The sequence below is a fragment of the Cariama cristata genome, unplaced genomic scaffold, assembly GCF_000690535.1.
Source record: "Cariama cristata isolate BGI_N322 unplaced genomic scaffold, ASM69053v1 scaffold19959, whole genome shotgun sequence".
Classification (NCBI taxonomy): domain Eukaryota; kingdom Metazoa; phylum Chordata; class Aves; order Cariamiformes; family Cariamidae; genus Cariama; species Cariama cristata.
The window spans coordinates 11062-23222 of NW_009637640.1; the positions used below are offsets into that span (position 1 = coordinate 11062).

The 12161-nt window shown below is 40.5% G+C and overlaps 1 protein-coding gene across 1 annotated transcript; it reads right to left on the minus strand.

The window, feature by feature from the left end:
• Positions 1 to 1558: 1558 nt before the first annotated feature.
• LOC104167988 (chromosome unknown open reading frame, human C19orf12) lies at positions 1559 to 10275 on the minus strand. The gene is made up of 3 exons (XM_009708417.1): positions 10245 to 10275; positions 4626 to 4802; positions 1559 to 1824 (listed from the first exon to the last, which is right to left on the minus strand). The coding sequence occupies exons 2-3, from the start codon at positions 4783 to 4785 to the stop codon at positions 1559 to 1561; spliced, it is 426 nt and encodes a 141-aa protein (XP_009706719.1). The 5' UTR covers positions 4786 to 4802; positions 10245 to 10275.
• Positions 10276 to 12161: the final 1886 nt, after the last annotated feature.

Sequence of the window (12161 nt, forward strand, 5' to 3'; positions counted from 1 at the left end):
ATTTTGGAAAGAGTGAACTTAATTTGTGAAATAACCAGAAAATTGCAAATAAAAGTAACTACATTCATAAAAATAGTATTTTAAAACGGATATACAGAGTATGTAAAGTCTCAAAAAGCCATTGCAGTTGCAATGAAACTGAAAAAACACTGATTTCAGGCTTGGCATTATGAAACTATGACAGGGTAAGGAGTGCCCACTCACCATTCACTTCCATCTGTCTTTCACATTACTGAAAAAGTGTTTTCAAATGATAAGAAGAACAATCACTGCCCTGCACTCCAGGCAGGAAAGTACACTGAATTTATTAATGGCAAATGGCACCTGCAGAAGTAAATTAATCAAACATATACAATAGCAAGTTCTGAGTTTAAAGCTTCACCATTTAAAACTCAGCTTCTAGAAACCTCACCACAGAGAGACAGACACATCTTTATTTTAGGGGAAAAATGAAATTATCTGAGCAGTTTCACTTGTTTTCACCTATAAAAGAAGGCACAGCTGCACATTTTTCTGCTAATGAACTTGTTTTACAAGTGTCTTGAAACACATGGTGAACAACTGGCTGGGACATTCAGCAACACTGCATTTGGAGCTTACAGTGTTAACTGCAGCCGGCACGTTGCAGCTGCCAACTGCTGGCTGCCCAGTACAAGGCTAGCATCTTCCTCAAATCTCAGTACTCAGTTCTTAAAGAGTTAATTTACTTTAATGCAAAACACAGGCCACTATAGTCCTTCTTATGAATATTTTAATGAAAACAGAGGACCAGCTGTTCAGATTTAGTCAAGAAACCAATGCTGAAATGACAACCCTAATCCCAGGGATAGTATAAAAATGGCAGATTCCACTCCTCTTTTTTAAATTTTTTTAAGAGTATTCTTGCCATGCCTTCCCATTCTAGGACACCAGGAACTACTAAGTGTGCAGTTTGTTTACCTGTTGCTTTAAATCTTGTTCAGGCATTGGCTTCACTTCTTACAGAAAGGAATAAATAACTCAAGAATTACAATAAAAATGCAACAAAGAATAAAGTAAGGATTGAGATCTTTGAGTTCACAGTAGAATAACGTACTTTCTTATTAACTTTCCTTTGCAGGACTGAAACAGACAGTACGTAAAATTCTTCAAAGTGCCCTAACTACTTTGGCACCTATGTCATTCAATGCATTTCAAGCACTTACACAAACAGGATTAAATCTCCTAAATAAAACACAATGACTTTGAAAATTTTAACTAGTGATACATTAGCATAAGAGAAGCACGATTCCCTTCAGTGATTTTGAATTCAGTACTAGTGCGGAGTAATGTGAAATGACATAGCAAGTCAGCGTCAGGATAACACAGTAATCTAATACTATCCTTACAAAAAAAACCCCAACAAAACCAAAAAACCCAAACGCAATCCCTCCCTCGCCCCCACAAAAAACCGCACCAAACCCCAACCCCAAAACAATACTTAGATCTGCTTATATTCATCATTACTACCGATAACGAATAATTGCTACGTTGTCAGAGTAAAATTCATTACACTGTAAGAAGACTGCTCTGGAAAGTTTTATTCTCCATACTGTATCTCTGCTCTTAGCTCTTTGGAGAGGTAATTTATCAGCACTGCTGTCAACTTCTGCTGGAGACTAGCATTTCCCATTACAAGAGCAGTCAGCTGAGCAATATCAGTCCAGTCTAAGCGCCTGAGAATAACAACAGCTTCATCATAGAGTCTCTGCTGCTCAGCAGGAGGCAATTCCAATAAAATCTGAGGGACCGGCCTGAACTGTCCAGTAGTCATGCAGGCACCAAGCAATCCACCGACTGCTCCTCCTAGAAAAGAGAGAGAGATGTTACTCTTTACCAGCTAATGTTAAAACCTGAAATTCTATCCACAACCTTCATCAACAATGTTCCACCTTTATTAGAAATCGATGTAGTGTTGCATATCCATCTACTTTAACTAGGTTTATACACAATGTTCAAAGCACCAAGAAGGATTTTTAAAGCTTTTTACATCCACAGCAATCACAAAGAAAATCTTTACACAATCAAAGCTAATAGCTTCAAGCTAGAAATCAGAAACAAAGCAACATTCCTTAGGGCACTGGTTTCTTTAGGATAAGCTCTACTACTAAATAAAACCATGCTCAAGGAAAACACCTGACCAACAATTGCCTTATCAGTGCCATTAACACATAATCTCTTAGGAGAGATTCCCAGACTGATCCAAGCTTTCTGTTTCTGTAGAGCCACACATTGCAGCCTTCTACTCCCATGAAGTCCACCCCTCAGAAGGTGCTCACAGAGACCAAATCCATTGCGGGGCTACACACATTCATGGTTTCACCTACCAAATCAACAGCCCACCCATCTCAGCTGGGCAAGAAATGCTCTGGTAAGTAGAGTGGTTCCAGGTCATCCAGATAACAGTTGATGCGATTGTGGCTGCTGCTGAGAAACCAGCCCTGCAGTCCTACATGGCTGTTCTCTTTCAGAGCTACCAGTCTAATGCGCAACACAGCACCTCCAACAGCAATCCACACGACTGACGCTGCTGCCCAGAGACACAGATGTCCTGGTGGAAGGAAGAGGAACCCTCACAATGGAGGGGTATCAGAACTGACCCTGGCTCCAAAGTCCCACCCACAGCGACTGCTCCTAATAAGTCATTTATACACTCACAAGGATCCAATTTTTCATTAGACAAAAATTCTGTAATTTGCAGCTTTTACTCAGTTGGCAATTTTTCCTGTGATACCACAGAAATACTTGAAAGCCTACAACGGCTGAATTCATCTTCAAGGAACTTTTATCAGAACATCAATATCTGATTTAGGGGCACTTAATGCAAAAGCCACTAGAAGTACTGATGTCTAACTTCTTTGTCTATTGAGACAAGATTTGTTACATGATCACCCTTTTACCCCCAAGCAACACATCCACAATCCATTCTTCTCAGAGCAAGCAGTTCTTAGAAAGCACGATACACTGCATGTTTCTCCAGTGACTACTACAGATGGAAGGTAACTCATCCTCTAATTCTTGGTGCAAGACGGCAATAAGGACAATGCCCTGCTACCCAGTCCCACATCTGTCCAGCCTGTTTGTGTAAGTGAAAGTGCACTTGATTGCAAACATCCCCGTAACTGTCCTAAACCCCACTAAAGTCCCAGGGTCATTTACCTTTGCAATTTTAAAAGTTAAATGAGGGTCTTCTGGTTTAGTTGCACTGTAATCAGGACACAGCTTTTGGTATACTTCTTATTCTTATCATATATACTTATTATTGTATACTTTTGGTACACAGTAATAGGTATACTTGTTCCAGTGCCTGCATCAGTGGCTGAAGAACACCAAGCTTGAATGGGAGACATTATGAAAGCTTAAACAAACACTTAAACAAAATGAGAAAACACATCCAAGAGTAACTTCAGTGTCTCATCATCGCACGCAAGAATGAGGCCACTTAATTTTTTACTTTTATTTCTGATTTACAGCTTACAAATTTCTTACACAAGCTTAATTTCACTTCTTTGTTCCTGATAACTTCAGTCACACGTTTGCCAAAATATTATTTTTGGCTATTAATTAAGGTCTGTACTTGTAGCAGGAGTAAATACACAGCTTCATTTTGCATTTTCTGTTATCATTCCTCACATATTATTTGCTTATTTTTTGCAGCTCAACCTTGTTAACCCTCACGCAGGCATACTGCAATTCACTCCAATTCCAATGAGCTGAAACTGCTCGCAGGACTAAAGGGCGTTCAAGGACCAAGGCCAACATGACTTCAGAGACAAGGCAGTTTTCAAACTAGACAACTCTTAATTCAAGAGATACTGAAAGACAACTCTTTACTACTGGACTCTGGCCTTCCTGTAATTTTACATACAAGGAAAAAAAAAGCAAAGTGACAGTGAATAATGAATTCCAGAGGAAAAAAAACAAGTACACCAAGAAGTGGATAGCAGGTACTTTTAAAAGTACAAAAACAGACATCATTTTTAGTAAGATCATTAGGAAGATGATCCTGTCCTGTGCTAAGGCTGACTAAGAATACTTATTCACCCTCGCTTTACACCCCAATTTTCTTTCTTCTGTGCCACCAGGTACCAACTGCGGGGACTGCTAGAATGTTCTCTTGTGCTTCTTTGCCCGTGCCTCCCTCCTCTCCCCTTCACTCGCCCACCATGGTGCTGGAGCAGAGCCCGCACTAACAAGCTCAGAGCCTGTTAGTTTGCTCTCTGTTTCATCCCACACCTTGGACACTGGTGTACTTCAGCAGATGGGAACCAGGGCTCTACCCACCAAAAGCAAATGATTTGTTAGCAGCTTGTTCCAAGGGGTTCAAAGGTGCCACTGTCTCTGCCTCAGACATCTGGATGGCTTCCCGTTTGCCACACAGGAGTCACTATCACCCTAGAAGGAAACACTGACACATGCCTTCCTGATGCACATGTTCGTTCTAAAGAGCCGACATATAAAATGGCATCTTGTTAAAGCCCCGTTACATGAAATCTCAACACTGCATGCCCCTTTTTCTTTCAACCCATACCTACTACACAGAGTTTCCAGTTTCTTCACTCAGGGAGTTAAGCACATTTCTTGTTCCTAAAGCAGAACACACTTACCTACAGCAATTCCAGGTGGACCACCCACCAGACCCCCAATAAATGCTGTGGCACCCGCCAGCAGTGCTCCTCGACCGGAGTGCTTGACAGCAGCTTTCATTCCCTTCTCCTGAGAGAGATGGCAGAACAGTTGCATCACATCATCAACATTGATGGGCATCTTGGCGAGTTAAAATCCTGGAAAAGACGTTTTAAGTTATTTTTTGATTGCTGCAACAGGGACTAAATCTTGCTGCTAAAGGAATCTAAGGGAAAAACAGAGTTCAGGAGTCCACGAGACTAAAAGGACAGAGGCACAGTGAATACAGGAAAAAATAAATGTGCTTTCTCTTTCATTTCTGGGAAAACCAAACCTATATGCAAACAGCTAAAGGTTACTGAAATTGCAAATGAAAACAGAGAGTAGACCAGAAAAATCTGGTTTTATGACAAATTCAGAAGACCAAACAGGAAAAGTACCAGCAATGAGAGACTTAAGAAGACTTTCTATCTAATTCTACAGTACATTGCCTACACTACACTGCCCCAAGCAACTGCCACGTGCGTTCAGCATCGCACACAGCTCCGGGAAAAAGAGAAAGCAGAGCCTCACTCTACTGCAACTAGCAGATTATAATGGACAAATCTGTCAGGTATTTTCTCCTTGTCCTAATTCTTGGCACAAATCAGTTGTTTGTTTTCACGTTATCACTCCTTCTCCCTGTTTTGTTACATGCTTAAGTCTGTTGCGCTTCCACACTGATTTCTGAAGGCAGAGGGTTGTCTACAGCAACCAAGAGCCTGAGGAAGGAAACACATCTTAGGAGTCAGAGGAGAGACCTGGGATTGGGTATAAACAGGGAGCTCTGGAGACAGGGCATCAGAAACACAGGGGTGTATGTGTACAGTGGCTGGGACTCAGAGCAGACATGCGAGACGACTCTCGCATGTACGCAGAGGCAGAAGATGGGACCTCAGCCCCCTTACACACAGTGACACGTCCTCAGCATGCAGCAGACACTTGGCCCTAGGAACAATCCCTCCAAGACCAAACCTTTTCCGCCTCATTCGGCTGCTGCTGCCTACCTAAGCCCATTCATTTCTGTAGAGGTCCACAGAGAGCATGGCTACCCATAACTGCTGCCATGGTCACTGTGGACAAAAAGAGCAGTGGGACATGACTGGATGAAGGTTCCAGCCCTCAATCCTGCAGGCATGAGAAGCCACACTATTGCACTGGATGCAATCCCGAGAAAAGGCACATGAACATGACCCAGTTAAAAAAAACCCTAAGACCTTTTTCTTTTCGGAACTTCTGCATATTAAATATTTTTTCCCCAGGTTGCTTGCTTTGTCACAGCAGGTAAATCAGGAGACACAACAGAAGCAAACATGTGCCTCAGAGCTGCAGGTGCCAGCAAGTGCTGCAAGGAAAGGGGCTGCAAGAAGAAACAGTGCAGCTGCTTTGCTTTAACAAAGAAAAGATTCTACGTGAAGATTTTACCCCTTATTTTGCACCTAATGCTTGCTTGCTGTTAAGCCAGTGACTCAAATCAAACTTTTTAGAAATAGTTACTACACACTAACTTTTCCAGGCATCCATCCTGCAGTCTTAGAGAGGTATTTGCAAAAATGCTAACCCCTCAAAATAACAACTGAATTCAAACAGAGCTCTGCTTGAGTATAGCGTTACACAATGCCAAGCACTGAAAAAATCCATCTTTCACTTTCCATTTGGGAAAGCAAGTGGATACTTTTGACTTTAACAACTATTTTAATGATAGGAGAACAGACAGAGTTACTAAAAATACCCCCATGTTGCAAAAATAGGTTCAATACTAATGAAAGACACTGATTCAGACCAATGAGATCAGAGGAAAACCCATAAAGTGAAATCAAGAAACTCCATCTCCATAGCAGAGTTGGAGAAGTGTTCAGTAAATAATAAGGCCCAAGGACTTGGTACTGAACAGTAAGAAGCAGCTTGTTCATTAAGCAAATATCTTCTGCACACCAATTAAGGAAAGGGCTTGCAGGGGAAAAGAAAGTATTCAATATGATTAAAAATATAGTCACATATAGACAGAAGGCAGATTTGTTGTTGCACATGTAACGTTAGCACTATCGAACAGATGAGTGGTTTTCCAGCCTCTAGAACACTTTTTATCCCAGTGCATGTGCAATACTTCTCAGCCCAAGCCAACTTGTCTTCAAGTCTTTCTTGAATAGATCTCCTCAGTGCAAAGTGAAAGTGGAGTGGTATCACGCAATTTTTCACATAAAAAATTTAAACTACTGTGAAAGTGAAAGCTTTCTTTTCCACTAAAATGGCTGACTCCAAATCACCTGTGTCACTGCAGCATCCAAGCACTGCTGACACTAAACAAAAATCTGGGTTTTGGGAAGGGACAACATATGCTCCATAGCTGCAGAGAAGCACAGTAGGAAATTCATCAAATAGTTGCATTTCTCTTACTACTTCATTGATCTTCATGGCAGTCTAAAGAAAATATCAAAGTTCTTCATTTTGCCACTATTACTTTTGGGGTTTTGGCAGGCTTATGACACAACAGTGTATCAGAATGGTAGTACATGCTGGTTAGTGACAGCCGAGCGACATACTCTGCTTCCAGAGGTACATATTATCTCATTCAATTTGATTCAAGCTCAAAGTAATAAACAAATGGCTGCTCTGTTCGTCCTAGAGCAGTTGGGAAAAAAAAAAAACACACAAAAAACCACCACCAACAAAATACACAACTGGTACAGCTCACACTGCCAAGCCTGGCAATGTCGGAAAATGTGAAGCTTAAGCATTTGTCTTTACCTTCTTAACAAAAGGTTTTGATTGCCACTCAGAGTACATTCACACCAGCACCGAAAAGCCTTAAACACTGCAGGATTCAGTTCCTCCCCTCAAGTGAGGTGGGAACCGATCCATGCTTGTCCTGCACCTCCTTAGCATGACCTTGCTAACCCAGCCGCCTGAGTGCTGAAATGAATTTGCTTCTCTTTGGGCTAAATCCAGCGAACGTCTCATGCAAAGCTCTTCAGTATGAAGACTCTGCGGCATGGATGGGACAACACAAGTTGTAGAGCTGACAACACGGCTCTTGCTCAAAGTAATATAATCTGCTTTCCCCCAATCAAACTGACCAACTTCCACAATTTCCTAAACCAATCTAACTGTAACATACATGAAACAATGTTTTGTGAACAAAGAAACCTGAAGCTGAAGCATCAGATTCCTGCAGTGCACAGAAGCTGGCTGTCCGCAGAAAGCCACCCACGTTACTCCATCCACCACACTGCCAATACAAGGAAGTTTCCTTACGGTGATATGGCATCTCGAGCAGTGCACAGGTGATCAGCTACTCTAGGGTTTCTCTGAATCAATAAAATACTCTTTCATGACTAGATTCAAAGTGCAATAGGCTTAAGAGTGAAAAAAACCCAGACCATAATGAGAACAGGAATGACACGACTATCTGGTGGCATACAGAGTATGGCGAACACACAAATTCGTAATAACATATTAGTCTCAAGGTAAAGCAGAAAATATTGGAACTCAAGCAACTGAAAGTATTTTTTCCATAGTAAATTATTTCACTACTTTAATCCCCTCACAACTTTCCCAAAGGGAATTTCCACTCGCCAAAACCCACTTATTTGGGTTTTCTTGGCTTGATTCAAGAAGGTTCCTGGCACAGCAGAGCCGTTCCTGCTTAATTCTGATATGAGTGTCGCACTCAAAATTCTCAAAGACATTACAAGGAGCATTCATTTTCTCTCAACTCTTACAAGTATTTCTATGATCTCTTAGCATATTCAGTATATTTTATGTCCTGCACTGATTTTTAGTGAATACAGTAGCTGATACACAGCACATACAAGTTGGGCTTTTTTTAAACTGTATATATAGAGCACTAGCAGGAGCCGTTAAAGCATAAATGACATACTACAACACATACACATAAAGTAATCCCAGAGATTCCTACATTTAGCACAAAGACACTGGTAAGTGGACCAAGGTTACAGACATCTTTTATGAAGTTATACCATTACGAATTTCTTTGAAAATTCCAGGTTCTGATAAAGAATCAAGGTGTTCAATTAGACAATTTTCAGTGAGCATGTATTTTTTTTAACCATACACTACAGGCCATGAAAGCAGGATATTTCGACAATACGTTAACAAGTTGCAGCATAGAGACTCCACAAAAAAGTTTAACCTGCTACTAGAATAAGCAGCCATGGGGAAAAAACAAAAAAATCAGCAGAAAAGACAGCTGGATTTAGGCTGAGGAAATCAAACAAAAGGCTTATAAAGCTCTGCAGCTGCAAACCCCTAACATTTCACAGACTGGTAAGGTCTGTAAGAAGACAACTGCAAGAATGTGGAGCACAAAGCTGTGGTTGACATCAATCTAATGATCAGAATCACTGGGCAAGCAGAATAGGAAGATAAGCATATTTGAAAATGCCACTGAACTACAAAGGAGCAAGAATCCTACCCCAGATTAAAAGGGTCTGTAAGTTTTATGTGTCAGAGGCAAAACCAGATGACAGCCAAACGTATTTATAAACTTTGACTGTGTAACTGACAAGTAAACAAAAGTGCAATTTGATTCTAGCATCAAATTGTTGTCTACAGAATCCACCCAGACATTAAGAAACACTGGGAATATAAAATACAGGATTTGCACTAATGGAGGGATAGAAATGTCAATGATATCCATAAAATTGGGCCCAGTTTTCACAGGTGCTGAGTCCCCACAGATCCTACCGACTTTACATGGCACTGAGAATATTCAGCACTTCAAGAAAAAAAAACAAACATGAAGAGTTTTGGAAAACAAAGTCACCAAATCAAGCTTTGTTGTATAACAGACCTTCCTTTTTTGTTCTACTGCAATTCAGCGGGTGCATTCCTCTTCTCCTTGTGGTCTCCCCAAACACTCATCTGAGAGCTTGGACTCTGTACTTCTCTCTGATTAAATTAGACGATGCTGTCTCTTTCACCCCAGCAACTGGGGAGCAAACTGAGCAATGATCCTGCTCTACCTATTCAAAGAGAATGACAACATCATGTGTTTGCATCCCATCTTTGAACCTACAACCAATTGGTTTTACTAAAAAGTACATTCCTCTCAGAACTAGTTTATTACTTCCTAAGAAGAAAAATGCCATAGAAATAATTAAAACAACAGGATCACATCATATCCAACCCACCGAAAGTCCTATTAATGCAAACAACCAAAGAGGGTCCCCAGATTAATCTATGGTGTGAATCTCCTTTCAGGTCTTTCCTTTTTACCATTCCCATCTCATTACCCTACTGCTCCCTTCACAGAATGATGACTTTAGACAGGCAGGAGCTCTTTTATCCCCTGGGCTCACTGTCCGCTTACAGAAAAATGAACACCCTCCCAAATGTCCACACAGGAGATACTCTAACCAGTACACAGCCTGACCCACCAGTGAGCTGTTCTCACGGCTCCTTACAACCTCCTACGGAGTTAATGGAGTATACTCTTTAGTAAACTTCTCTACAACGTGCATGTAGATAGAACAGAAATCACCCACAGGGCAAATTCCAACCCTACCAAGCAATGACAACATAAGTCTAAGTCCTCTTACCAGGAGCTAACTTTATCTTAGTAGACATCATACAGCGATAAGGAAGAACTTGGGGCGAGAACCTCCACGCAACTGCTAGAAAGCATACATGTGATCTGTGTAGATCTTCAAACTGAAACCTGAAGACAACAGCAAACATTTATGCAAGCACAGATGCCCAGGAGATGACCCAGGACAATTTCTTCTGTCTCAACTGTACAGCAACAGCTCTATCTGTACTACAACTTTTTATAATAAATACAAGATGACCACTACAGCAAAATCAAATGCAAAGTACTGAGCAACCAAGACAGACTAAAGAACGTAACTTCACAAACAACAGAGTGCCTGAAGATCTGACTTGATGATTAACCAGGCCAGAAGTTCGTTAACTATTTCAGTAACAGCTGGCGGACGGCCAGGGAATCAAGATATTCCTAGCTGCAAAGGAGGACTGTCTCATGACTGGTCCATACGCATACTATTGGCTTGAGTAACATTTGTGCTCCTCAATCATTACTTTCTGAAAATCCTACCTTTAGAGCCCAGCCTTGTATTTAAAATCTGCAAAGCAGGTCATCTGTCTAAACCATGATTAGCATCAGCAGCCAGCAAAACTTGCTTCAAATATACCCGTTCTAACCCTGCTCTGCATTTGTAATTTTCAGTTATTTTGCTAAGGAAGGCTTCCTTCCTACTTATTGGCGTAAAGATGAAAACATGCTCATTGCCATTCTTATCTCAGTATTTGGTACTCTTCCTTCCCAACCATGAGGATTCGCTACATCTACAAATGTTTATCGTAGTAATATAATTATGTTGCCGACTACACATTTATTCACATGTTCAATCTTTTGAGTCTCAATTATATTAGGAGATGGTAAGAAACTCATGTATTTCCTAGACAATCTGAATTCAACTGAAATGCATAAAAGAACATTTTAATACTGTTTTGTAAGAATTGTGACCTTAAGAGAGTTGCTTACTTTCTTCTTTTGTGTATTTATCAAAGCATGCAAATATATCAAAGCATTTAATTGGTTTATTTAACAAAAGAGGCAACAAATTTGCTCATTATATGAACAAACTACTTCTAGGACCCCAGGAACTGATTTTACAACACTCTCAGATGCCTAAAAATGTAGGTAAATGTTCAGTGGGAATTCTCTCCTTCCACTGAGATCAAAAGAAATCTGGCACCTAACCTGTCCAGGCACTTAGGATATCCCACTTACCTGGATTGCTAAATTACGCAGTATCTATGAAAGACTGGCTGTAACTCCCTCAGCCCTTACATTTTTTTAGATCTACTCAATGTCCCTCTAATTTATAAATTAAGGGTGGATTATTTTTTTTTCATTTCCTAGCCAGCTTCTCCATTTTGAAGGCAGTATGGAAAAAAGCTACAGGTCACATCCGTCACCTCGCTGATACTGAAGTCAAAACAGACCTTCAGTTAAGAAACAAAAATAATCTGACACTTGGAAAACACAAACAGCAGAGGTTGCTCCCCTGTAGAGATACTTGGCGCAGCACACTGCAGTGTTATCTTCGAAATCTGAACTAAGCCTGAAAATTAAAGATGCTTTCCCTGACTCACTACAAAAACATAAACTTCAGCTCATTAAAATTAATCAACATGCTCTGAATGTTTTAAAATTTATTAAAATCTTTATGACTAAAATAGGCTGAGCATAAAATGTAATTATAAACTCTTTCAAACAGCTGAAATTTAATTACACTTCAGATATTTTTATTTATTTTCCTACAATGCCAATTTCAGGTTTACTATTGCTGAAACGATAACATAGCCGCAATGCAACTTGGGGGAAAAACGAAATCAGAAGTTAAAAGAGAGCTCCACCCGATCTGAACATTTTTAAGGCTCTTCTGGCCGTACCCAAACGACGCCCTCAAACCCAGGGGCAGCCCCAGAGG